Raw genomic sequence first — 27,933 nt, forward strand, 5'->3', positions numbered from 1 at the left:
TCATTCCTACCATAGCAATTCTCTCAACTCTCAAGGTGAAGCATCACGCACATTCATCACCGTGAGCCTCTTTTAAATTTCTCTTCTCTTCTCATCTTTTTCCCTTTCTTTGATTTTTTGAAGTTAGATTTTAGAGTGAAATGAAACGAAATACATAACTTTGATTTACAACTATCGTCTCAACTAGTCGAAGAGGTTGACTGTAAGTGGTAAAAATGAAACTGGAGGGTTTCTTGATCTTTTAATATTTGAAACTTAGAATTCTCGAAAAAAAAAATTTTTGAAATTAAAGATTTAACTTGACAAAAATAAAGTTAAATAACTTAAATAAATTTCAGTCAAATGTAAAGAGTACATTTGTTTTCTTTATTATCTCCCTTAATCTTGTTATTTATCATTTATTTAACTACGGAAGTTCCCAAAAAGACATTTTTGTTGGGATTCGGTGTTGGGTATATACAAGTCATTTGCTTATCTTTGTAGGCCTTAACTTTAAAGATATTGGTTCAGAAATCAAAAAGAAAAGACATTGGATTCGAACATTTTGAGTTTCAGAAAAGCATGAAAATCATCGTACTTTTGGGGGTTTTCGTCCTCGGTTGCTACCTCTTTGCCAGATGGTGCCGGCGGCGCGATGTTGAAGTTGCCACACAACTGCCACCTTCAACCTCCAGTCATAAAAAAGAGGTAATTTTTTTTTTTTTCATGTGTTCACTCATCCCTTATAATTCCCATTTTATCACATTTTTGACCTTCTCAAGCTTTTGCTCGTATGTAGACTCCAATGACTTCCACTTCTTCTTCTACTCACCGGTGGGAGTATAATGTCTTCTTGAGCTTTAGAGGTGAAGATACCCGCCGCAGTTTTACAGACCATTTATATAATGCTTTGTGTGACAAAGGCATTTACACCTTCATGGACTATAAACTTCAGAGGGGAGAAATAATTTCAGAGGAACTTCTCAAAACCATCAAAAGGTCAATGATCTCGGTTGTTGTGTTTTCTGAAAATTATGCATCTTCCAAATGGTGTTTAGATGAACTTGTTTGGATTCTTGACTGTAAGAAAAATCTTGGCCAAGTGGTTTTACCAGTTTTTTATAGAATAGATCCATCAGAAGTACGTAAGCAAAAGGGAAAGTTGGGGATACAATTGGCTGAACATGAAAAAAATTTGAAGATTGAGAAAGGCAAGGTGCAGATTTGGAGGGCAGCTCTAGAAGAAGTTGGCAATTTGTCTGGATTCCATTACAATAATGAGTATGTATCTCACGATTAGTCTCATGCTTTCATGGTTTTTTTTTTTATTTTTTTATTTTTTTTATTTTTAATGGTTTGTCATAACCGCTATATGAAATTGTTCCATTTAGATAGGATCTTTAACTATGAAGGTAGTCGCTAGTTAGGTTACAAAGAAAATTTTAATCTTACGAATTAAGAGTTTCTTCCACGTATTTTTTGAGAAAAGATTTAAGAAAAATCTCTTAATTGTTTCAATCAGGTATCATATGTGGGTTTCCAATTAGTTTGGTTCCTCACCTATGCGGAGTTTTCATGCAACTATATGATAGAACAATAAAACTGATTTCCCATACAAAAAAGACAAACTATTAAATTTAAATATAGTTTGGTTCCCAACTCTATGAATTATGTACTTGCCATTTACTTTAATTAAAAATGTACCACCTTTTCTCCACAGGGAAAAAAAAATGTACAACTTACTTGTTAATTGTAACGCACAAACCCTTTCTCCCCCTCACCCCTTATTCATGTGGCAAAAGTAATAAAATAAAATAAATAAATAATGCAAAAACTATATATCTAGAATTTTGTTTATCTTCATACTTACATTTTCCAGCTAATTCATTTCCTAACATGCTTTTTATACTATGTGGTTGGCAGTTGTCCTGAATCTAAAATTATCCAGGGACTTATAGAACAGATATCAAATGCAACATTAAACCGCACACGATTATTCGTTGCTAAATACCCAATTGGAGTAGATTCTCATGCAACAAAAATAGAAGAGCGTTTAAATATTGAGTCAAATGATATTCGAATGGTGGCAATCCATGGCCTTGGGGGAATAGGTAAGACTACAATCGCAAAAGCTGTATATAACAAAATTGTTGATGGTTTTGAAGGAAGCTCGTTTCTAGAGAATGTTAAAGAAAGGTCTAGGACATATGATGGCACAATACAACTACAGAATATACTTCTTTCTAATATCTTAAGGGATGGAAATTTAAAGGTGGACAACATATCTAGAGGAATCAATGTGATAAAGGAAAGACTTTGCCATAAAAGAGTTCTTTTAGTTCTCGATGATGTGGATGAACAGAAGCAAATAGAAAATTTGCTTGGAAAATGTGATTGGTTAACTCCTGGAAGTAGAATCTTTATAACCACAAGAGATAAAGATGTGTTACCCACTCTCGAACAAGATCCTCTAATCTATAAGGTTGATGAAATGGGCCAAAATGAAGCTTGTGAACTTTTTAGTTTGTATGCCTTTCAAAAAAATGAACCTGAGGAAGCTTACTTGCAACTTACAAATCAAATTATCAATTATGCGAATGGCCTTCCTCTAGCTTTACAAATAATAGGTTCTGATTTGTATGGAAAAGATTTCTGTTATTGGGAAAGTGCATTAAAGAAGTATAAAAAGATTCCCAACAAGGAAATTCTAGAAATACTTCAAATAAGTTACAAAGAATTGGACCAAATTGAAAAAGATATTTTCCTTGACATTGCATTTTTCTTCAACGGGAAAAAGAAAGATTATGTTGTAAAGATATTAGAGGCATGTGATTTAGAACCAAATTATGGTATGTCAAAACTTATTGACAAGTGTTTGATAACTATTGATTGGTTGGACAATTTATCAATGCATAACTTGCTACAACAAATGGGAGAGGAAATTGTTCGACAAGAATCACCACAAGCGCCTGGAAAACGAAGTAGGCTACGAGATTATGCGAGTGCTTCTACTGTACTAACAGCAAATACAGTATGTCTTTTTCTTCGCTTCTTTCCCTCTTTCAATCAATTTAGAAGAAATTAATTACTTTCTTTAATTTTTATTAAGGTGGAAGCAATACAAGCTTATCAACATATTTTTTTATTTAATTTTTTTATATTTTTGGAAAATCCAATTGCGTACTATTGTTCACTTAATGCTTTGTCCAACCAGGGAACGAATAAAATTCGAGGCTTAATGTTGTACCCGCCTAAACCTGTAACATTGAAACTTCATGCTCAAGCTTTCAAAAAGATGCAAACTATCAAGTTTCTTATAGTTAAAAATGTGCATATTCATGGATGTCTGGAATGTCTCCCCAACAATATGGTGTTGCTGGATTTGGCTAATTGTTCTGTTTCCTTGCCATCCGATTTTTGTCCTCAACAGCTTGTCTTCCTCAACATGCCACATTGTAACATTAGAATACATAAGTTATTCAAGCAGGTATGATTATCAGTTTTCTTAATTATGATTTATTTCTAAAGTTTATTTTAAAGCTTGTTGAAGATAAATGTTGTTCCCTTCTATAGGTGTTGCGTTTTGAAAATTTGAAAGAAGTCTCTCTCAGAGGTTGTGAATCCATCCAGAAATTACCTGAGTTGTGGGCTCCAAATTTAGAGATATTAGACCTTTCTAATTGTACAAATTTGGTTGAGATTCATGAGCCTGTTGGATTTCTTGATAAGCTTAAAAGTTGGTACCTTACTAATTGCAAAAAACTTCAAGCTCTTCCTAGAAGACTTGAGTTCAAATCTCTTGAACATTTTCATCTTGGTTCCTGTGAGTCCATTGAAGAATTACCTGAGTTGTGTGCCCCAAATTTAAAGACATTAAGTCTTTATTCTTGTGAAAATTTAGTTAAAATTCATGAGCCTATTGGACTTCTTGATAAACTTGAAGATTGGTATCTCGGAAATTGTGGAAAACTTCAAACTCTTCCAAGAAGACTTCCGTTGAAATCTCTTAGAGATTTTAATCTTAGTCGCTGCACAAGCCTTGAGAACTTCCCTGATATTGATTTAGAAATGAAATGCTTATTGGAACTAGATATAGAATGGAGTGGTACTAGAGAATCGCTTTCCTCAAGATGCACAAGCGTTGAGAGGAAGTTTCTAGATAGCATCTATAAATTCCAAAATATCAGAGTTTTAGGTATTTCTACTAACCTACCAAGACCAAGCTGCAATTCTTTTGATGGCTGTGTCGGATATTCATTTCCACAGTTATCACAGCTAACTCTCTTCGGTGAAAATGTAACTGAATTAGATTTTCTGGAGTTCGATTACTTTCCCGCGTTGACAACGCTATATCTACGAAACACCAATACTATTACCATCCCCGAAAGCTTTATCAAATTTACTAAATTAAGAACTCTTTATATATTCGATTGCAAGCACTTTGAGGAAATTCAAGGATTTCCACAATCTTTAGATCATTTGGAGGCTGAAAATTGCCCATCATGGAATCGAAAATCATCAAACAAAATATTGAGTCAGGTCTTTCTCTATCACTCTCTCGCTCTTAGTTATAAAGAAATAATTGTATTGCCTTTCCCCAAATACCTAACTCGATATGCCAAACTGCAGGTTTTTGCTAAAAAAATTGCTAAATGGAAGCAAGAGGGAGAAAGTCAAGGCGTTTTAGCAGATAGAGTACATGAAGGAGAGAGAAATCAACTGCACTCTGATGACGAATCTTCGTATTCGCTTTACCACCGGATTGGTTTATTTAAAGCTCCAGGGTTTGAGATTCTAGATGAGTTCAACCACCGAAACGATGGAAATTCCATTTCATTCTTGGTTGGTCGTAATTCCAGATGCATTCCTATTGCTATTTGTGTTACCTTTGTTCCGACAAATGAATCTTTTAGTTATGCGGTTTACTTTGTCGTCAATGGTTGTTCAAAATATCAGTGTAGTGGGGTTTTCCTTGAAGGAAGTGAATCTTGTCGTATGTGGTTTATTTCTGAATCTATGTACGAATGGGAGAAGAAGTTGAGGGACTCAAATCTATCTAAACAGAGTCATTTTGAGGTTATCTGTCGCATCAGTAGGTACAGAGGTTTAGGTTACAGAAAGCCAATGAATCCTATGGCTATCCCAAAAAAGTTGGGGGTCGATGTAGAATGCATCTGTTGTCCTCATAAATCTTCCATCCCTGATTCCCTGCCTTTACTACCTCTGTTCCCCACGTCTTGCAATGAAGCAGATTCAGGGCATGCAATTGCAATGGAAACAACAAATACTAATGTGTTTGAATATGATTCGACAAGATTTCATGGTTATTTGAATGTGTCATTTTCGTTCCCTATTGACCCCGAGGTCCACCCTTTAATACCACTTCCTTATTCCTCAAATATGGATCATGAGGCTTTCGAAACTGTAAGTGATTTGGGGCATTTGAAGGACTTTCGCAATGATGGGTATGATTTGAGCTTGTCACTAAATGACTCAGATGCAAGTGAACGAGAGCCTCCTCAGGTACCTGATACATCTAATGGGTCTAATTTTGGATTGGGCCAAATAGATTTGGTTGGCTCAACTGTTAGTGGTGGGCTTGATTTGGGTTCGTCTTCAGTGACCCATGAATTTGTGAATGATGACTTTGATTTGTATTTGTCTCCACCCTCGAAGAAAAAGAGGACATCTTGATCAAGCTTTGAAGAATTATGCCTCTCTTCCTTCCCCCTGATTCCCATCTCCTCCAACTCCAAGTTAGTTCCCTTCACTTGTAAGTATTTACAACTTCAACCCCCCTCACCCCCATTTTATATGAAATTTTTTTTTAATGTACAATTGAGTGCTTTGTTTGTTTCTTGGGCATATATATCTTAAAAAGTTCTTTTATGGTGATGAATTGGGCTTGTTTCAGCTTGTGTTATTGAAGTTTTTGTTATGTTCTACATGCTTGGCTATTGTATGAGTAATAATAAGTTCAGTGAACTGTTCACGGCCTTTGTGGTCATGTAGTATTTGTTTTTCAATCAAAACAGTTTATCAAGTAGAAAGAGAGTTTTTAGAATGGAAGATAATTATCCTATTGAGACTGTGTAGTTGTCTATGTTTAGTCAAGTAATAGTAATAGAGAATGTACTCTTTAACAGTGCATAATTTGATTATTCATTGAGTTAGTTGTGTGACACAATTAAATTCTGCTGCTTGGAAGGCCTCTCACCAAAAACAATATTAAATATTAGAGGACTTCATCAAATGCTTGGTCTGCATGAACAAAAAGCAAATGTTTAGACCACAATCTTGGAACGCTAAAATCCTATCCCAAGCTTCCAGAATTACTCTAGTTAAATCCGTCCTAGCATCTATTCCCACCTATACTTCCTCTACCTTCTACCTTTCAAAAAACATTTGTTCCAAAATTGATGTCTTAAGAAATTTACTTGAGGTTACTTTGGGGACAAGAATTCTTTTTTCCCAATGTCCTGGACCAAGGTTTGTAAGCCCAAAGATTGTGCATATATATATATGCACACCAATAGAATTCCTTTCACGCGTAGTTTGAAGAGTACTAGCCCACTTCTTCTCTCCATCAAATCCTAATAAGCTCTTACACATTCTGCAGTTATAAATTCACCAATTATTATTTTGTGTTTGTAAATTTCCGAACCATTTCTCTTCCTTATCTCTCTCACCTCTTAAACTTATTTCTCCTCTATGGCATTCACACACAACCTCACATAATATGAGCACCTATATAGTGCAAAAGCTCTCTTCCTGTAGAAATTTAGCTTTGTATTGATCCAAAATGCAAAAAACAATCACCATATTTACCCCAAAAATAAAATTGTTTTTCTTCTTTTTGACTTTTTTATTTTTTATTTTTATTTATTTTTATACCATTCAAAGGGAGAAAACAGGGAGTTTGTTACAAATAGCTGGTCTAGACCGGCATTGGTGAAATGGCATTGAGTTGCTATATTAGCTACATAACAGACACAGTTTATAACAACTTTGGGAACAAAAAGCATCTTCAAAACGAAGCCATTTTGATGAAGGGAAGATAGATCAGCCATCATCGTCCTCTCCTGCCAGTTTGGGTTCCTTTCTTTGTTGATAGTTTGGACCAATCTTCTGCTATTGCTTAGGATCAGTACTTGATGAAAGCCAGCATTCCTAGCTTTTATAGATGCCTCAACCAGAGCTTCTTGAGATGCCCCATAAGCTGAGTCTACTGCACTACTAGCTACACCACAAAACATAGTCTCCCCCTGCATATTCTTGGCCTCATAAGCATACGCACTCCTCCTTGCTCTCTTCCTCCTGACTCCAGCAATTTTGATCATTAGGTGCCAAGGCCCTGCCAGTGAACGAGTGCCTGAGATTGTCTCCTTAGCATTCCTGTTGATGTATGCATTTTTTTGTAGGAGTTTCCTGGTACCTGCAAGAAAGGTTTTGAGCTTTTAGAATTACTTCCATGGGGTTAGGTTGTTTGCCTTCATGAACCACAGTGTTTCTGTGGTTCCAGATTGTCCAAAATGTAGTGAAAATGGCTTGAAGATAAATCATTGACTCAGCCTCCAGTTTTTTGTGTCTGTCTAATAAATTCCCAACCCATTGCTGCACCGAAACATTGGCTAGATCAGGTATGAACAGCTAACAGAGATCCATGCCAGCAAGCTCTAGCAAAAGGTCAAGACAGAAATAGGTGAGTTGTGGCTTCATCTTCATCATTACACAGGGGGCAGGTGCTTTGGGTTGGTATTCCTCTATTTTTTAGACTTAGGAGAGTGGGGAAGCCATCATGCATAAGCTTCCACATAAAGTTGCAGATTCTCAGGGGGACTTTTACTTTCCAGATCAGATTCCAAACCCCTCTATGGACATTCTGTCTGAAAGGATTTGTGGAAAGGCAGTGAGAGTCCTCAAGAAGCAGATTGTAGGCATTCTTTTTGACATTTGTTTTCCTATGGCAGAGTCAATGACCGCACCAACTTGGACATCAGTCTTCCATGACCATTAGGTCCATTTCATGCCTCTTCTTCTTCCCTAATTTTTTTCCCTATGTCAACTGTTCTATTTGAAAATTTCCATTGGATTGTTTTCTGAATGATTATTCAGGAAATTCGTTGGGATTATTTTGTTTACTATTTTTATATTTTATATTTTTTCTCTTTTGGAACTAACAACTGTTACATTTTTGAAATTAATAGCGTTGACCATTGGTAGTTTCATTACATCTTATCAAGCCCTTAGATTAAATAATATTTACCTTTGGATTGACCTCTTAGAAATTGCCTGCAACTTGTTTGTCAAAATACTTGACTATAAGATTTTTGTGACATTAGGGCTTTGAAAGTGTATTTCTAGGATCCTTTGACTATTGTGTTTGTTATACTTGAGTTGTGAGGTTTGGATTGATGCTTTAGGAGACAAAGAAAACCTTAAATTTTCAATATGTTAGAACTCCATTTAATTTAAAATTGTTAAGTCCCTTTTAAGTCAAGTTTTTGTGTTTTAAGAATTTGCATGAGCAGTTGGTCTATTGAGAATTACTAGAGTTATTATTGCTGGCTTTGACACAAACCTTATGAGAGCAAAATATCCACTGTATTATGTGGATAGATGACTTGATTTGAAAATTTTCAATTGGTTAATTCTAATACAAAATGTCCTTTTTAGCTTATTGTATCCATTTCAATAAATCTTTATATTTTATTTATTTTTTCTTGCATTAGTTTTAACATAGCCAATGATATGTTATTGGGACAGTTATTGAATCACTCTGCGTCATCCCTCATCATGCAATAAATCCCAATGGAAGAAAGCAATAACAGATTTTCATGTTGTTTGAACCCATAACCTGCATTAACATTGAATACATCTAAGTCTACCAGCCTCTGCTCTTTCAAGATGCTATTGTAAATGGGGTAAAACTTGCAACCGATACTTCTTCTTTTTCTTTTCTTTTTTGTTCTTATTTTGTTGGTAGGGTGATTGAAGTGACACGTGGTGGGTCCCAAATTTAATATTAAATTTAGTCTCTTAAGAGTTAAATGAATTGTTATATATTAAAATTAGAATTAACTTCTAACCTTGTATATACTTCCTTATAATGCTTCTCAAATCCACTTGAATAAATCAAAGAGCTATATAAATCCAGAGCCAGAGGCACAAAACTTGGTGTTTCATCTACTGCTAAAACAAATGCAAGTGCCAAAAGCAGATAAAGGCTCTTATTACTTCCTCAAACTTATGAGATTCTTATTTTCCTTAAGATCCCTCATAAACTTAATAGTGGGTACATAATTTGCGATGCACATAAGCATTCAAGAATGTCTTCAATTATCAAATATGAGAACTTTCCCATGGGTAGAGTGCATAATATACTTGGTGAATGATAAGATGAATCCTCAAGAAAGTTCATTTATGTGGCTTATTTGTATTTGATGCAACTAGAAACCTTTTGCTTTTCTTTTTCTTTTTTTGTAGAAACTGTATTTTCATATAATTAAGAACTTTAGTGGAATAATGGATATGATAAACAAGTTTGAAAAGATGAGTTTCTTATTTGAATGCATGGAATTCTCGGATTTTTAAATTATTCTCAATTTTATTTAATGGCATGTCATTTAATGTTCATGTGTTTCATATATCATCCAATGATGGGTAAACAAAATTAATGGGTAAGGAAGTTTAAGTGAGTAATCATTTTTTCTTATTCTAGAATTCCTAATGCATGTAGAATGGTCAGGAGGAAGAGAAATAAGAAGAATAGTGCGGGTGGTGGTACAATCATGGTCCCCTGGTCCTATACCGATGGAGGTTAAGAACGTTCTTCAAACTTAGGTACTGCCTTTATTTTTCTCTTTTTAAAAATTTAAAATTCTGGAGGGTTTTGTATGATTGTTGAAGTTGGAAAAGTGAGATAAATGGGTTTATTGAGATTTGAGGATCAGTTAAATGATGGAGCTTGCATATGTCCTTTTCAAGAGAGAATGTGCTATCAATTTTTTGTTATTTTGATGTGCAGGTTATTTTATTTTCTTGAATATAATTCTTTTGAAGTTCCTCACCTTTGATGCCCAATTCATGGACATATTTGGGCATAAGGCTCTTATTAGTAGTTGGAACTAAGTTTTGGAATTTGAAAATTTCCTCTTTATTTTTAAGTGAATATTCCCCATTGTGTTTTAACAAGCATTTGTAGAATGTAGAATAAAAATCAGTTAACGTGACTTCTCACTAAATAACTAATTCACCTACATACCTACTAACTTGGCTCCCCATAATTTTTATTTTCCACGAGTGATTAGTAATTTTTTCATTTTTAGGAAAGCCATCATGTTATGTAAACCATCATGTTATGTATGTATTTGTCTTCTTTATTTGGTTATTAGAAAGGATTTTAACAATGTCAAAGACATTTTTGTAAGGTGTTTCATGACTTCATTCTCAACAATTTAAGTAACTAAAATACTATTACTTTATTCTGCCGTTTATCCTAAAAATTAAAAATCAAAATCAAAAATAAAAATAAAACTATTAGATTGATGAAATTGAACATCAAACTACCATGAGCTGGTGATGACTACAAAGGAGTACACGCGAGAGGTCATGGTTATTGATCCTAAATGGCTTGTGGAAATGGAGCCTAGATTTTTCAAGGTGGCAGATTCTACAAAGCTGAGCAAGCGAAAACGACAAGAAAGGATTGAGCCACTTTATGACAGACATCACGAGCCGAATTCTTGGCATTTGAGTAAACGCCGTGCTTGAGATGTCTCAATGTCATTCATTTTGATTATGGGTATTGCTGTAAATCGGAATGGTGTTGTTTGCATGGTTGTCCCTTGTTATTTGATGTGGTTCATTCAGCAGGAGAGAAATAACCGGCACTTTGAGGATTCAGAAAAAACTATTTCAGATCTTAAACTATTCTTTTTAAGACTCTTTAGGACTAGGTTATAGCGTTAGGTTTTCGTTCTTTTGTTTCAGTTCATGATTTAATGGACTTTGTACTTTATGTGCTTGATTTTATTGTAAAAGGGAGTTGCTAGTTCTATTCAGATTATTGTTACACTACATGAACTTCATTATAAAAGGGAGCTGCTCGTTCTATGCACTGTTTTCAGTCATTAACTAGTTGTTGTAAACCCAGTCTAAAAAATTCATCAAAACCATGCTACAATAGAGAAGGTAAAATTCTTAATGGTGGCATAAAACTATCAAGTCTGTTTTCTTAGATACAGTTTGTTGCATTTAGTTTATTATGACACACACATGTTTTTATTAAAAATATTGTTTTACATGTTGACATCATGTACACATGGCACTAAATTACTGTGGTAATAAGAAACCCACATCCATTTGAAATTTATTTCCCACCACTGAACTACCATGCTAAATGACATTCCTTTAAAACTCTACATGTCAGTTGTTCAACTGCCTATCAATGTATATCTGCCCCTCTGTGATATATCCAGTAAGATCGGGAGTTGGATGCATAATGTCTGAGCAAACAAAGAAATCAATGTTCTTGATTTTTTTTTTTTTTTTTCTCTTAAATCAATGTTCAAGATTTTTTCTTTTTCCATTTTTCTTTTTTTTGTAAGTCAATATTCAAGAAATGATTTGTCATTAAAACAAGATTGGAGAATAGGTGAGGATTTGAGAATGGAATCCATTACCATTATTAGGCAATGCTAAAATCAAAATTTTGTTTTGCCACAATTCACTTATAAAAAAGACATAAATTATTTCTCTTTTTCATGAAAAATCCAAACTATTGTCACACGTAGAGAACATAGCCTTCAACTTGAGTTTTGCCCACAATCCACTGACACCCTCAACAGTTACTCACCATATAAATTGATTACAACGTTTTTTGTTTTACCCTTTGGTACTAGCATGTGGAGTAATCTTATCCCTCAGATTTTGTTGTTTTTAACGTATCCCCCACCATGGAGCTAATCTTACTTTTTATGTTCGGATGGTAACATGATCTTGTATAAGATCTTCGTCTGAGAAGTACAAGCAAGGCACATAGCACAGGAAAAATATTTCAGGCCAGGCCCCAAGCCCATAAGCAGCAAACCTGATCTTAAATCCATGACAGGCAAGGTAAAAAAGAACACGTCTAGCATAACAGCTCAACGTCCATACAAAAGCCATAAGTTGCAATAATCATTTTTCCAGCAGTGAACATCCAACGTTCACCGATGATCCAAGCTTTATACCATCAGCTCATATAATCAAAGAGATGCTGGCAACCCGCAAAGGAGGCTAAACCCATTTAGACAACCAATAAAAAGGCAGTAATTGGCCTACAAATGTTAACACCTTATATTTTGATAGCAAATGGCAATAACAACTTGATGATAAATCTGACCTCTTTTTACAATCTTTTATCTATTGGCAATTCATATGCCAGACCTAAGGACAGTATCATACAAAAGCTTCTCTCTCTTCCCCCCAATCCCCAATAAAAACTCAGACATGCAAATGCCATCTTCTCACTGCATATCCATAATCCATAAATCCTATCTGCTATCAGGGAACTTAGCCTCGTATGCCTGGGGCACCTGCATGCATTTGTAGAATTTACTTGTAGTTTTACTATTAGGGACTATGTATTAAAATAAACAAAATAAAATGAAGTGAGAAAATATAATTACCATATAAGTTGCGGTAATCATCTTTCCAGCAAACCATCTACCATGGAGAGCACGTTGTGCAGCAACTGCACCTTGTGTATTTTCAAATCGCAAGTACACAAAACCAGCACTGTTCCTGTAATCATATATAATACAACAACAACAAAGAGTCCCAAAATCTTGGGGTCAGTTACGGACCCTCAACAAACTAATTAGGTTCAGTCACATGAATTCTTTTCCTGTATTCCATTCTATCTAAATATATCAAGAAAATTTGAAAGAATGGGAAAGAGAGAGGGGGGGGGGGGGGGGGGGGGGGTGCGGGCGGAGGAGGGAAGAGGAGGTCCACACAAAAAATAGCTTACTTGTCTACAAATATATGTTTCAATTTTCCAAACTTCAAACATTCATTTTGAACATCTTCTTTGATGTCCAACTCAAAATCTGGTTCCGTCTGCAAAGGGGGATATCATTTTGAACACTATCAGCAACAGGAACAAGAAAGGAAAATTACTTTTAAAAAGCATGCCCCACCAACCTCATCATTTGGATCCAACATATCCTTCAATAATAAACATTCACTTGGAACACCGATTGTATCAACAGTTGGCAAAGTAGCAATGGGAACTTGAAGACCTGAACCACCAAGTCCAGCAAGAGCCGGAACAAGGGGATTAATCGGAGATACTGCAGGTGCAGCTCCTAGAATAGGCACTGTTGGTAAAGTAAGCCCTGTGCTATTGACAACTGGAGTGCCAGTGGAACCAGCAACGCTTCAAAAGAAAGGAAGAAAATGTAAGAAAAAAGAGGTCAATTTCAATATACCACAACAAACTAGGAAGAGAAAAACCTAGATCCAGAGCCACTGCGGTCCAACTTCTGCATGAGAAGTGCTCGAGATCGTGCATTCAGAGACTGAGAATTAAAAGAAGAATTGTGTCAGCTTGGCCAATAGTTTATTTAGGAGAAATAAATAAACAAACAAACAAAAAATTGTGAATAACAGACTCACCAGAAATTCAAGAGAAAGAGAGACAGATCGGAAATTGATAACTTACAGAAGGAAAATGTAAAACTTACTTGAAAATGCAAATGAAAGAAAAGGAGAAATGGGCTCAAAAACTAAAACTTTTAAGATATCAAAATCATTGTTGACATAGAATCAATTAAGATTAACATATGGGGTCATGATACCTATTTTTCGTAGCATAACAGCAACACCAAAAACATGCTTTAGGTAATACACGCTTTAGACATGTAAGAACAATCAAATACCTTAGACTTTGATTATCAAGATTGATTATCAATCAAGCCTTAGACTTTCAACCAACTTCAACAAAGAGAAATAATTTTTATTATTTTTATATTATAAAAAATAAAAATAAAAAAGAGAAAATGGAAGTATAACTAACCAAGCCACCTCCTTCATCATCATCAAAATCACCAGAATTTGCTCCAACATCTTGCATTCCAGCTTGATCAGTAAGAGCTGAAACCTGAACAGGAAAAGAAAAGAAGGGGGAAAAGGAGGAGAGAAGTCAGGTAAAAGATCATATTCAAAGTAGAAGAGCCTATAATAAGAATTTTTTGTACAGCATACACCATTCATTCATGCAGCACTGACAGAAGAAGAATGCCATCAAGTTTTATACAGAAGCAAGTGCCAAGTTACTAAAGACCAGTAACAGGGCAAGACAGGCATTCAATTGTTTGATTTGAAAGCATTGATCTTAGAAAGGACTCTGGATCACCAAGTAAAACTCTTTGAAACTGCTGTATTAACTAATACGCTGCTACAGAATGTAACAGCATAAAATATGTGAAATGACAAGAAGCTGGTAATAAAACAATGAGATTTGTACAATGTTGTTTCAAACTCAGTGCATTGAAAGATTGAATGGCAATACCTTGATAAGCCGACCCGCAATCTCCAACTGTTGATTCAGACTCAGTGCATTCCTAGCATCTTCAAGACGTGCAAACTGCAATAAACAACTTATTCAATTAGCCTACTAAATCAGGAGGAAGCTTGGTGTGCATATAATATGCCATCTAGAACATCAGTAGAGCCAAGAACACCATATTAAGATATTATACCAAGTGATTTAGATAAAAGCTGTATATGATGTTGAAGCCAATTATCAATCTATAAGAGTAAAGGACTAATTATATCATTCAAAGCTTCTCATGTAGTTAAGCATGCAAAACTGTGTTGCATAGAAATTTTAAGTGCTGCATTTTCAAGCAATTTCACAAATGTTTCACAAATAGTACACACCTGGACAAAGCCATATCCTTTGCAATGTCCAGTTTCATCAACAGGCAACTGCACCAGCTCTACTTGACCAAATGCTTCAAAAACCTGTTCAAAATAAAAGCAATGGATCAACAGAACTTAGAAAAGAATAAACATATCAATAATCCAAAAAGAAGTAACAATCTGATACAGACACTAGATGCAGGTCCCAGATACATGGCTAGATGTTGAAAGCCTGTGTCAGCCCAACTGATTAAAAAATCCTATTTAATTTAGGGATAAAATTTTAATTACTTATATTGTAATTTGGTTACTTACTTTCCAACTTACTTTAGGTATTTATTTCATTTTCTTTCTAGATTAGTAGAATTATTTTTATTAGTCAGAATAATTTCCTTTCATTGTTAAGTTGGTTAGTTTAATTGAAGGACACCTTGAGTTCAGCGTTATTGACAATTGGCTTGCTTAGTAAAATTTCTTTTGGAACATTTCCAATGGTTTGGTGCTGACTCCAGACAGCACTAGGTGCCAACTCCTAGTTTTTTACATTTTCTTCTTTGTTTCTTTTATTGCGATTTTTTTTTTCAGTGTTTGTTATGCATCAAATTTGGTGTCAGAGCTAGGTTGTCAATGACAAGGCATGATAACCATAACATAAGAAAAATAAATCAAAAAAACCAGTGAGAAGACTAAAGGGAATCTTTATAGCTGAAAAATCCTCTCACACTCAACTATAAATTAAGAATTTATCAAAAATAAAAAAATGTAAAAACAACAACAAAAGCATATGATTGTAACAGGTTGAAATATCCCACACAGGTTTACCACATTGCAACCCGCCTTAAGGTTAGTCCAATCAATCAACTCTAATAACTTTCACATTATAATAATCCTATGGAATGACTGCAAACAAATTATGATTACCTGACGAAGATCAGCTTCAGTTATGTTGTAATGCAGATTCCCAACATACAGCCTTCTGGCCCCTCCTGAATAGGGGCCTATAAGCCCACCTGATACACCAGCCACTGCTGTAGTTGACTGGACCAGATTCTTTTCTGCTTCTGATGGTTTTACCATAACTGGTTGACCAAGAAGAGGAAGACCAGAGAGTGCTATTGCCATAGGGACTGACATTGCATCATAGAACTCAATATAACTGCCAACAGAAACAATTTTAGTATGATCATAAGAATTGCACATATAATAATACTACAAGTGCCAGACACAGTACTACATTGGGGATGTTGAAATCAGTGAAACTAAGTGTGAAATATGGTAGTGAATTTTTGTACACATATCTTTTACCTGATTCAAGTCTCAAAGCATTCTGTTCCCCTGTTCTTTCCTAATTCCCTTCATATCTGCATAGTTTGTTTAATGGAAGAAATTGTTTATTGTTTTTTGTGTTTGTTGGGAATGCAGAGCCTAAAACGGAGATGGAAGACACAAACGGAGATGCAAAGCTTTTTTAATTTCTTAGCCTTGTTGGATTAATTTGTTGGTTTGTAACTTATGATTTGGACTGATTTGGCATTTGGGCCACGTTATCTAGGCTTGAATTAGAATATGCAAGGCTTGAATGTAGGCAAAAATAAATTTGGGCTTCAATTCTTTTCTTTTCTTTTTTGGTTGGGCTTGGCATTTGGGCCACGTTATCTAGACTTGAATTAGAATATGCAGGCTTGAATGTAGGCAAAAATAAATTTGGGCTTCAATTCTTTTCTTTTCTTTTTTGGTTGGGCTTGGCATTTGGGCCACGTTATCTAGACTTGAATTAGAATATGCAGGCTTGAATGTAGGCAAAAATAAATTTGGGCTTCAATTCTTTTTTTCTTTTTTTTTTTCTTTTTTGTTGGGCCACAAATTGGGCCCAATCCCTTAACGGGGCCTGCGGGGGCAGGCCCGTACCCTAGGAAAAAAACCCACTTAGTAAACGGGCCACGTCCAAGCCACGGGTCTTGGCCCGCAGGTCGGGTCTGGGTATGGAAAAACCCGATCCGTTGCCATTCCTAATTTTTCACAACATTATTTAAGGACTAATTTGATGTTAGAGACAGAATTAATTAGTTTTAGAAAGTTTTGAATATGGTTAACAGCAACCCAAACATCAAGTTATGTTCATGGAATTTATCCGATAAATAAAATTGGCATTCTGAGTTTATCTATCCACCAAGAAATGGACGGTACTCTATGCATTGTCAGAAAAGTAAACAAAGCTCAGAGTAATTTGCTATGCCATTTTCTCACTTTTTATCTTCTTCAACAACTGAATACACGCGAGATTTCTACTAAAGTTGGTGGAAATTTCTTGGAAACAGCATAACTATTGACTAAAACAATTTGGTTCTTCTGTAAATAAATATAGATGTTAGGGGCATTTGAAAAAGACGAAAGCTTCCAAGAATTTTCCTATTCCACGTAAATTGCTAGCTTTTCAAAGTCTTTTCTTGAAGACTTTACATTCTACTACTTTTATTACATCCTTTCATCTTGTTTCTTGGAATGGTGTGGTAAACAAACTGGAAGCAGATATAATAGTCTGATTTAAACAAAGAAAAACTCGAAAAGTTTTACTGAAGGCCATCTCCACAGATCTTCTAAAAGAACAAGACTGCAAAAGCAATTCTCTTAAGGTGAACTAGAGACCAGCAAACGTCAGTATCTTCTTCACTCATCCCTACCATTGCAATTCTCTCAAGGTGAGCCTCTTTTCAATTTCTCTTCTCTTCTCATCTTTTCCTTTTTCTTTGATTTTTGGAGTTAAATTTTAGAGTGAAATGAAACGAAGTTCATAAATTTGATTTACAGTAAAAAGAAAGTAGTGAGTTTTACTTTAAAAATACTGAATTTTTTTTTTAAATTTGAAACTTAGAAGATTAAATTGAATAAAAATAAAGTGAAATAACTTAAATGAGTTTCAGTCAAAATTTAAAAGTTTACATTTGCATTTTTTATTATCTCGATTTATCTTGTTATTTATCATTTATTTAACTACCAGTAAAAGGACGGAAGCTCCCAAAAAGACATATTTTTGGTAGGAAATTCACATAAGACTACACGTCTTGCTGGGTTTGTACAAGTCATTTACATGTATTTGTAGGCCTAACTTTGGTTCGAAAATCAAATAGAAAAGACATTGGATTCGAACATAGTGTGTTTCAGAAAAGCAAGAAAATTATAGTACGTGGTTGTGGTATTCGTCCCCTGTGATATTGAAGCTACCACACAACCACCACCTTCAACCTCTAGGCTCCAGTCATCAAAAAAAGGTAAGCCATTTTTTTTCTTTTTCCTTTTTTTTTTTTTTTCTTTTTTTTTTTTTTTTCATGTGTTCACTCATTCCTTATAATTCCCACTTTATCACATCTTTGACCTTCTCAATCTTCTGCTCGTATGTAGACTTCAATGACTTCCACTCGCTGGTGGGAGTACGATGTCTTCTTAAGCTTCAGAGGTAAAGATACTCGCTATGGTTTTACAGGCCATTTATATAAAGCTTTGTGTGACAAAGACATTTACACCTTCATGGACGATAAACTTCGGAGGGGAGAAAAAATTTCTGAGGAACTTCTCAAAACCATCAAAAGGTCAATGATATCGGTTATTGTGTTCTCTGAAAATTATGCATCTTCCAAATGGTGTTTGGACGAACTTGTTTGGATTCTTGAGTATAGGAAAAATCTTGGCCAATTGGTTTTACCAGTTTTTTATAGAATAGATCCATCAGAAGTACGTAACCAAGAGGGAAAGTTTGGGGTAGAATTGGCTGAACATGAAAAAAATTTCAAGGATAACATTGGCAAGGTGCAAATTTGGAGGGAAGCTCTAAAAGAAGTTGGCAGTTTGTCTGGATTCCATTACGATAATGAGTACGTATCTCATGATTACTCTCATGCTTTCATTCGTTTTTATTTTATTTTAATGGTTTGTCATAACCACTATATGAAATTGTTCTATTTTGATAATATATTTAGCTATGAAGGTAGTAGCCAGTTAGGTTACAAAGAAAATTTTAATCTTACCAATTAAGAGTTTCTTCCATGTGTTTTTTTGAGAAAATTTATAAGAAAAACTTCTTAATCGTTTCAATCATGTATCATATGTGGGTTTCCAATAAGTTTGGTTCCTCACCTAAGTGAGGTTTTCATGCGACAACTTGATGTAAGAATAAAACTGATTTCTTATCCAAAAAGACAAACTAATAAATTTAAATATAGTTTTTTTTTTTTTTTTTTTGAGAAGAAAATTTAAATATAGTTGATTCTGTACTTGCCATTTAATTTTCTCGTAAACAAAAAAAAAAAAAAAAAAAAAAAAAAAAAAAAAAAAAAAAAGTTACCACTTATTCATGTAGCAAAAGGGAAAAAAAAAATACAAAAAAAAAAAAACTATATATCTAGAATTTTGCCTATCTTCATCCTTACATTTTTCAGCTAATCCATTTCATAACATGCCTTTTATGCTATGTGATTGGCAGTTGTCTTGAATTGCAATTTATCCAGAGAATTATCGAAGAGATATCAAGTAAAATATTAAGCTGCACACGTTTATTTGTTACTCAATACCCTATTGGAGTACATTCTCGTGCAACAGAAGTAGAAAAGCATTTAAAGATTAAGTCAAACGATATTCGAATGGTGGCAATCCATGGCCTTGGGGGAATAGGTAAGACTACAATTGCAAAAGCTGTATATAACAAAATTGTTGATGTCTTTGAAGGAAGCTTCTTTCTAGAGAATGTTAAAGAAAGGTCTAGGACAAATGATGGCATAATCCAACTACAGGAGATACTTCTCTCTAATATCTTAAGGGATGGAAATTTAAAGTTGGACAACATATCTAGAGGAATCAATGTGATAAAGGAAAGACTTTGCCATAAAAGAGTTCTTTTAGTTCTTGATGATGTGGATGATCAGAAGCAAATAGAAAATTTGCTTGGAAAATGTGATTGGTTAACTCCTGGAAGTAGAATCCTTATAACCACAAGAGATAAAGATGTGTTAACCACTCTCGAACAAGATCCTCTAATCTATAAGGTTGATGAAATGGACCAATGCGAAGCTTGTGAACTTTTTAGTTTGTATGCCTTCCAAACAAATGAACCTGAGGAAGCTTACTTGCAACTTTCAAAGCAGTTTATCAATTATGCCAATGGCCTTCCACTAGCTTTAAAAATAATAGGTTCTGATTTGCGTAGAAAAAGTTTACGTGAATGGGAAAATGCATTTGAGAAGTATAAAAAGATTCCCAACAAGAAAATTATAGAAATACTCAAAATTAGTTATGAAGGATTGGACCCAAGTGAAAAGGATATTTTCCTCGATATTGCATTTTTCTTCAAGGGGGAAAATAAAGACTATGTTGAAAATATATTAGAGGCATGTCATTTGTCTCCAAAATATTATATTCCGAAGCTTATTGACAAGTGTTTGATAACTATGGATTGGTTGGGCAATTTATCGATGCATAACTTGCTGCGACAAATGGGTGAGGAAATTGTTCAACAAGAATCACCACAAGCGCCTGGAAAACGTAGTAGGCTACGAGATTATGCGAGTGCTTTTACTGTACTAACAGCAAATACAGTATGTCTTTTTCTTCGCTTCTTTCCCACTTTTAATCAATTTAGAAGAAATTAATTACTTTCTTTGATTTTTATTAATGTGGAAGCAATACAAGCTTATCAACATATTTTTTTTGTTTAAATTTTTATATTTTTGGAAAATTTTATTGCTTAGTGTTGTTCACTTAATGCTTTGTCCAACCAGGGAATAAATAAAATTCGAGGCTTAATGTTGTACCCGCCTAAACCTGCAACATTGAAACTTCATGCTCAAGCTTTCAAAAAGATGCAAACTATCAAGTTTCTTATAGTTAAAAATGTGCATATTCATGGATGTCTGGAATATCTCCCCAACAGTATAGTGTTGCTGGATTGGGCTAATTGTTCTGTTTCCTTGCCATCCGATTTTTGTCCTCAACTTGTCTACTTCAACATGCCACATAGCATTAGAATACCTAAGTTATTCAAGCAGGCATGATTATTAGTTTTCTTAATTATGATTTATTTCTACAATTCATTTTAAAGCTTGTTAAAGATAATTGTTGTTTCCTTCTACAGGTTTTGCCTTCTGAAAATTTGAAAGGAATCAATCTCAGGGGTTATGAATATATTCAGAAATTACCTAAGTTGTGGGCTCCAAATTTAGAGATATTAGACCTTTCTTATTGTACAAATTTAGTTGAGATTCATGAGCCTGTTGGATTTCTTGATAACCTTAAAAGTTGGGACCTTACTAATTGCAAAAAACTTCGAGCTCTTCCTAGAAGACTTAAGTTCAAATCTCTTGAAGATTTTTGTCTTAATTACTGTGAGTCCATTGAAGAATTACCTGAGTTGTGTGCCCCAAATTTAAAGAATTTAAGTCTTTCTTCTTGTGAAAATTTAGTTAAAATTCATGAGTCTATTGGACTTCTTGATAAACTTGAAGATTGGTATCTCAGAGGTTGTGGAAAACTTCAAACTCTTCCAAGAAGACTTCCGTTGAAATCTCTTAAAGCTTTTAATCTTAGTCACTGCACAAGCCTTGAGAACTTCCCTGATATTGATTCAGAAATGAAATGCTTAGTGAGTCTAGATATAGAAGGGAGTGGTACTAGAGAATCGCTTTCCTCAAGATGCACAAGCCTTGAGAGGAAGTTTCTAGATAGCATCTATAAATTCCAAAATATCGGAGATTTACGTATTTCTACTAACCTACCAAGACCAAGCTGCAATTCTTTTGATGGCTGTGTCGGATATTCGTTTCTACAGTTAGAAACGCTTGAACTCTACGGTGAAAATGTAACTGAATTAGATTTTCTGGAGTACGATTACTTTCCCGCATTGACACGGCTAGATCTACGAAACACCAGTACTATTACCATCCCCGAAAGCTTTATCAAATTTACTAAATTAAGAACTCTTTATATATTCGATTGCAAGCACTTTGAGGAAATTCAAGGATTTCCACAATCTTTAAAGTTTTTGAAGGCTAGAAATTGCCCATCATGGAATCGAAAATCATCAAACAAAATATTGAGTCAGGTCTTTCTCTATCACTCTCTCGCTCTTAGTTATAAAGAAATAATTGTATTGCCTTTCCCCAAATACCTAACTCGATATGCCAAACTGCAGGTTATTGCTAAAAAAATTGCTAAATGGAAGCAAGAGGGAGAAAGTCAAGGCGTTTTAGCAGATAGAGTACATGAAGGAGAGAGAAATCAACTGCACTCTGATGGATCTTCGTATTCGCTTTACCGCCTGATTGGTTTCTTTAAAGCTCCAAGGTTTGAGATTCCAGATGAGTTCAACCACCGAAATGATGGAAATTCCACTTCATTCTTGGTTGGTCGTAATTCCAGATGCATTCCTATTGCTGTTTGTGTTACCTTTGTACCGACAAATGAATCTTTTAGTTATGAGGTTCGATTTGTCGTCAATGGTTGTTCAGAATATCAGTGGCGTGGGGTTATCGAAGAAGGAGATGAATCTTGTCGTATGTGGTTTATTTTTAAATCTATGTACGAATGGGAGAAGAAGTTGAGGGACTCAAATCTATCTAAACAGAGTCGTTTTGAGGTTATCTGTCGCATCAGTAGGCACAGAGGTTTAGGTTACAGAAAGCCAATGAATCCTACGGCTATCCCAAAAAAGTTGGGGGTCCATGTAGAATGCATCTGTTGTCCTCATAAATCTTCCATCCCTGATTCCCTGTCTTTACTACCTCTGTTCCCCACGTCTTGCAATGAAGAAGATTCAGGGCGTGCAATTGCAATGGAAACAACAAATACTAATGTGTTTGTATATGATTTGAAGAGACTTCATGGTTATTTGAATGTGTCATTTTCGTTCCCTATTGACCCCGAGGTCCACCCTTTAATACCACTTCCTTATTCCTCAAATATGGATCATGAGGCTTTCAAAACTGTAAGTGATTTGGGGCATTTGAAGGACTTTCGCAATGATGGGTATGATTTGAGCTTATCACTAAATGACTCAGATGCAAGTGAACGAGAGCCTCCTCAGGTACCTGATACATCTAATGGGTCTAATTTTGGATTGGGCCAGATAGATTTGGCTGGCTCGACTGTTAGTGGTGGGTTTGATTTGGGTTCGTCTTCAGTGGCCCATGAATTTATGAATGATGACTTTGATTTGTATCTGTCTCCACCCTCGAAGAAAAAGAGGACATCTTGATCAAGCTTTGAAGAATTATGCCTCTCTTCCTTCCCCCTGATTCTCATCTCCTCCAACTCCAAGTTAGTTTTCTTCACTTGTAAGTATTTACAACTTCAACTCCCCTCACCCCATTTTTTATGAATTTTTTTTTTTTAATGTACAATGAGTGCTTTGTTTGTTTCTTGGGCATATATATCTTAAAAAGTTCTTTTATGGTGATGTGAACTGGGTTTGTTTCAACTTGTGTTATTAAAGTTTTTGTTATGTTCTACATGCTTGGCTATTGTATGAGTAATAATAAGTTCAGTGAACTGTTCATGGCCTTTGTGGTCATGTGGTATTTGTTTTTCAATCAAAACAGTTTATCAAGTAGAAAGAGTTTTTAGAATGGAAGATAATTACCCTATTGAGACTGTGTAGCTGTCTATGTTTGTTTAGTCAAGTAATAGTAATAGAGAATGTACTCTTTAACAGTGCATAATTTGATTATTCATTGAGTTAGTTGTGTGACACAATTAAATTCTGCTGCTTGGAAGGCCTTTCACCAAAAACAATATTAAATATTCGAGGACTTCATCAAATGCTTGGTCTGCATGAACAAAAAGCAAATGTTTAATGAGGTCCTTGACAAGGTTATTTCTAGAGCACAATCTTGGAACGCTAAAATCCTATCCCAAGCTTCCAAAATTACTCTAGTTAAATCCGTCCTAGCATCTATTCCCACCTATACTTCCTCTACCTTCTACCTTTCAAAAAACATTTGTTCCAAAATTGATGTCTTAAGAAATTTACTTGAGGTCACTTTGAGGACAAGAATTCTTTTTTCCCAATGTCTTGGACCAAGGTTTGTAAGCCCAAAGATTGTGCATATATATATATGCACAACAATAGAATTCCTTTCACGCGTAGTTTGAAGAGTACTAGCCCACTTCTTCTCTCCATCAAATGCTAATAAGCTCTTACACATTCTGCAGTTATAAATTCACCAATTATTATTTTGTGTTTGTAAATTTCCAAACCATTTCTCTTCCTTATCTCTCTCACCTCTTAAACTTATTTCTCCTCTATGGCATTCACACACAACCTCACATAATATGAGCACCTATATAGTGCAAAAGCTCTCTTCCTATAGAAATTTAGCATTGTATTGATCCAAAATGCGAAAAACAATCACTATATTTACCCCAAAAATAAAATTGTTTTTCTTCTTTTTGACTTTTTTTTTATTTTTTTATTTATTTTTATTTATTTTTATTTATTTTTATACCATTCAAAGGGAGAAAACAGGGAGTTTGTTACAAATAGCTGGTCTAGACCAGCATTGGTGAAATGGCATTGAGTTGCTATATTAGCTACATAACAGACACAGTTTATAACAACTTTGGGAACAAAAAGCATCTTCAAAACGAAGCCATTTTGATGAAGGGAAGATAGATCAGCCATCATCGTCCTCTCCTGCCAGTTTGGGTTCCTTTCTTTGTTGACAGTTTGGACCAATCTTCTGCTATTGCTTAGGATCAGTACTTGATGAAAGCCAACGTTCCTAGCTTTTATAGATGCCTCCACCAGAGCTTCTTGAGATGCCCCATAAGCTGAGTCTACTGCATACTAGCTACACCACAAAACATAGTCTCCCCCTGCATATTCTTGGCCTCATAAGCATACGCACTCCTCCTTGCTCTCTTCCTCCTGACTCCAGCAATTTTGATCATTAGGTGCCAAGGCCCTGCCAGTGACCGAGTGCCTGAGATTGTCTCCTTAGCATTCCTGTTGATGTATGCATTTTTTGTAGGAGTTTCCTGGTACCTGCAAGAAAGGTTTTGAGCTTTTAGAATTACTTCCATGGGGTTAGGTTGTTTGCCTTCATGAACCACAGTGTTTCTGTGGTTCCATATTGTCCAAAATGTAGTGAAAATGGCTTGAAGATAAATCATTGACTCAGCCTCCAGTTTTTTGTGTCTGTCTAATAAATTCCCAACCCATTGCTGCACCGAAACATTGGCTAGATCAGGTATGAACAGCTAACAGAGATCCATGCCAGCAAGCTCTAGCAAAAGGTCAAGACAGAAATAGGTGAGTTGTGGCTTCATCTTCATCATTACACAGGGGGCAGGTGCTTTGGGTTGGTATTCCTCTATTTTTTAGACTTAGGAGAGTGGGGAAGCCATCATGCATAAGCTTCCACATAAAGTTGCAGATTCTCAGGGGGACTTTTACTTTCCAGATCAGATTCCAAACCCCTCTATGGACATTCTGTCTGAAAGGATTTGTGGAAAGGCAGTGAGAGTCCTCAAGAAGCAGATTGTAGGCATTCTTTTTGACATTTGTTTTCCTATGGCAGAGTCAATGACCGCACCAACTTGGACATCAGTCTTCCATCACCATTAGGTCCATTTCATGCCTCTTCTTCTTCCCTAATTTTTTTCCCTATGTCAACTGTTCTATTTGAAAATTTCCATTGGATGGTTTTCTGAATGATTATTCAGGAAATTCGTTGGGATTATTTTGTTTACTATTTTTATATTTTTTATTTTTTCTCTTTTGGAACTAACAACTGTTACAGTTTTGAAATTAATAGCGTTGACCATTGGTAGTTTCATTACATCTTATCAAGCCCTTAGATTAAATAGCATTGGCCTTTGGATTGACCTCTTAGAAATTGCCTGCAACTTGTCTGTCAAAATACTTGACTATAAGATTTTTGTGACATTAGGGCTTTGAAAGTGTATTTCTAGGATCCTTTGACTATTGTGTTTGTTATACTTGAGTTGTGAGGTTTGGATTGATGCTTTAGGAGACAAAGAAAACCTTAAATTTTCAATATGTTAGAACTCCATTTAATTTAAAATTGTTAAGTCCCTTTTAAGTCAAGTTTTTGTGTTTTAAGAATTTGCATGACCAGTTGGTCTATTGAGAATTACATGAGTTATTATTGCTGGCTTTGACACAAACCTTATGAGAGCAAAATATCCATTGTATTATGGGGATAGATGACTTCCTTCGAAAATTGAATTACAAAATGTCCTTTTTAGCTTATTGTATCCATTTCAATAAATCTTCATATTTTATTTATTTTTTCTTGCATTAGTTTTAACATAGCCAATAATATGTTATTGGGACAGTTGTTGAATCACTCTGTGTCATCCCTCATCAAGCAATAAATCCCAATGGAAGAAAGCAATAACAGATTTTCATGTTGTTTGAACCCATAACCTACATTAACATCGAATACATCTGAGTCTACTAGCCTCTGCTGTTTCAAAATGCTATTGTAAATGGGGTAAAACTTGCAACTGATACTTCTTCTTGTCTTTTCTTTTTTGTTCTTATTTTGTTGGTAGGGTGATTGAAGTGACACGTGGTGGGTCCAAAATTTAATATTAAATTTAATCTCTTAAGAGTTAAATGAACTGTTATATATTAAAATTAGAATTAACTTCTAACCTTGTATATACTTCCTTATAATGCTTCTCAGATCCACTTGAATAAATCAAAGAGCTGAATAAATCCATAGCCAAAGGCACAAAACTTGGTGTTTCATCTACTACTAAAACAAATGCAAGTGCCAAAAGCAGATAAAGGCCCTTATTACTTCCTCAAACTTATGAGATTCTTATTTTCCTTAAGACCCCTCATAAACTTAATAGTGGGTACATAATTTGCGATGCATGTAAGCATTCAAGAATGTCTTCAATTGTCGAATATGAGAACTTTCCCATGGGTAGGGTGCATAAAATACTTGGTGAATGATAAGATGAATCCTCAAGAAAGTTCATTTATTTGGCTTATTTGTATTTGATGCAACTAGAAACCTTTTCCTCTTTTTTTTTTTTTTTTTTTTTTTTGGTAGAAACTATATTTTCATATAATGAAGAACTTTAGTGGAATAATGGATATGATAAACAAGTTTGAAAAGCTGAGTTTCTTATTTGAATGCATGGAATTCTCAGATTTTTAAATTATTCTTAATTTTATTTAATGGCATGTCATTTTATGTTCATGTGTTTCATTTATCATCCAATTATGGGTAAACGAAATTAATGGGTAAGGAAGTTTAAGTGAGTAATCATTTTTTCTTATTCTAGAATTCCTAATGCATGTAGAATGGTCAGGAGGAAGAAAAATAAGAAGAATGGTGCGGGTGGTGGTACAATCATGGTCCCCTGGTCCTATGCTGATGGAGGTTAAGAACGTCCTTCAAACTTAGTTACTGCCTTTATATTTCTCTTTTTAAAAATTTAAAATTCTGGAGGGTTTTGTATGATTGTTGAAGTTGGAAAAGTGAGATAAATGGGTTTATTGAGATTTGAGGATCAGTTAAATGATGGAGCATGCATATGTTCTTTTCAAGAGAGAATGTGCTATCAATTTGTTGTTATTTTGATGTGCAGGTTATTTTATTTTCTTGAATATAATTCTTTTGAAGTTCCTCACCTTTGATGACCAATTCATGGACATATTTGAGCATAAGGCTTTTATTAGTAGATGGAACTAAGTTTTGGAATTAAAATTTCCTCTTTATTTTTAAGTGAATATTCCCCATTGTGTTTTAAGCATTTGTAAAATGTAGAATAAAAATCAATTAACGTGACTTCTCACTAAATAACTAATTCACCTACTAACTTGGCTCCCCATAATTTTTATTTTCCACAAGTGATTAGTATTTTTTTTTTTTTTTAAGGAAAGCCATCATGTTATGTATGTATTTGTCTTCTTTATTTGGTTATTAGAAAGGATTATAACAATGTCAAAGACATTTTTGTAAGCTGGTTCATGACCTCATTCTCAACAATTTAAGTAACTAAAATACTATTTGACGCAGG

The 27,933-nt window shown here is 34.7% G+C and overlaps 4 protein-coding genes across 14 annotated transcripts in view; 3 read left to right on the forward strand and 1 right to left on the reverse strand.

Annotated features, from left to right (window-relative positions):
* The window catches only part of LOC126707482 (TMV resistance protein N-like), a 227,195-nt gene that overhangs the window by 176,383 nt on the left and 22,879 nt on the right, over window positions 1-27,933 (forward strand). The window contains exon 9 of the mRNA XM_050407159.1: window positions 10,588-10,937. The gene's annotated coding sequence lies outside the window, so the exon portion shown is untranslated. The remainder of the gene's footprint in view (window positions 1-10,587; window positions 10,938-27,933) is intronic.
* Window positions 68-27,545, forward strand: LOC126707478 (disease resistance protein RPV1-like). Of its 8 annotated transcripts, XR_007648970.1 has the most exons (8): window positions 68-687; window positions 779-1,260; window positions 1,903-3,010; window positions 3,194-3,466; window positions 3,553-4,518; window positions 4,609-5,752; window positions 26,233-26,390; window positions 27,214-27,545. XR_007648970.1 is itself a non-coding variant. In XM_050407134.1 (6 exons), exons 1-6 carry the CDS (start codon window positions 562-564, stop codon window positions 5,671-5,673), a joined length of 4,020 nt encoding a protein of 1,339 aa, XP_050263091.1. In that variant the 5' UTR covers window positions 68-561; the 3' UTR covers window positions 5,674-5,753. The 8 variants fall into 8 exon arrangements, 1 of the variants encoding a protein (XP_050263091.1); XR_007648969.1 differs by lacking the exon at window positions 26,233-26,390 and having other exon boundaries at window positions 27,196-27,545; XR_007648967.1 differs by lacking the exon at window positions 26,233-26,390.
* The window catches only part of LOC126707486 (uncharacterized), a 50,538-nt gene continuing 34,899 nt past the window's right edge, over window positions 12,295-27,933 (reverse strand). Inside the window, exons 11-14 of one of the 4 annotated variants that reach the window (XM_050407167.1) lie at window positions 13,168-13,402; window positions 12,995-13,083; window positions 12,651-12,765; window positions 12,295-12,557 (exon numbers count right to left, since the gene is read on the reverse strand). In XM_050407167.1, the coding sequence (XP_050263124.1) occupies window positions 12,516-12,557; window positions 12,651-12,765; window positions 12,995-13,083; window positions 13,168-13,402 (481 nt within the window). In that variant the 3' untranslated portion in view covers window positions 12,295-12,515. The other 3 variants (XM_050407168.1, XM_050407169.1, XM_050407170.1) reach the window with 3 other exon arrangements.
* Window positions 17,997-23,128, forward strand: LOC126706949 (disease resistance protein RPV1-like). Its single transcript, XM_050406540.1, has 6 exons — window positions 17,997-18,158; window positions 18,289-18,758; window positions 19,367-20,474; window positions 20,658-20,924; window positions 21,011-21,976; window positions 22,067-23,128. The coding sequence occupies exons 2-6, from the start codon at window positions 18,295-18,297 to the stop codon at window positions 23,126-23,128; spliced, it is 3,867 nt and encodes a 1,288-aa protein (XP_050262497.1). The 5' UTR covers window positions 17,997-18,158; window positions 18,289-18,294.

Source organism: Quercus robur, chromosome 11, assembly GCF_932294415.1.
Source record: "Quercus robur chromosome 11, dhQueRobu3.1, whole genome shotgun sequence".
In the NCBI taxonomy this organism is placed as follows: Eukaryota; Viridiplantae; Streptophyta; class Magnoliopsida; order Fagales; family Fagaceae; genus Quercus; species Quercus robur.

Coding starts and splice junctions, on each gene's coding strand:
- LOC126706949 (XM_050406540.1), top strand. CDS start 18,295: ATGACTTCCACTCGCTGGTGGGAGTACGATGTCTTCTTAAGCTTCAGA. Junction 18,759..19,366: donor GGATTCCATTACGATAATGA/GTACGTATCTCA, acceptor TGTGATTGGCAG/TTGTCTTGAATTGCAATTTA. Junction 20,925..21,010: donor TACCTAAGTTATTCAAGCAG/GCATGATTATTA, acceptor TTCCTTCTACAG/GTTTTGCCTTCTGAAAATTT.
- LOC126707478 (XM_050407134.1), top strand. CDS start 562: ATGAAAATCATCGTACTTTTGGGGGTTTTCGTCCTCGGTTGCTACCTC. Junction 1,261..1,902: donor GGATTCCATTACAATAATGA/GTATGTATCTCA, acceptor TGTGGTTGGCAG/TTGTCCTGAATCTAAAATTA. Junction 4,519..4,608: donor CAAACAAAATATTGAGTCAG/GTCTTTCTCTAT, acceptor GCCAAACTGCAG/GTTTTTGCTAAAAAAATTGC.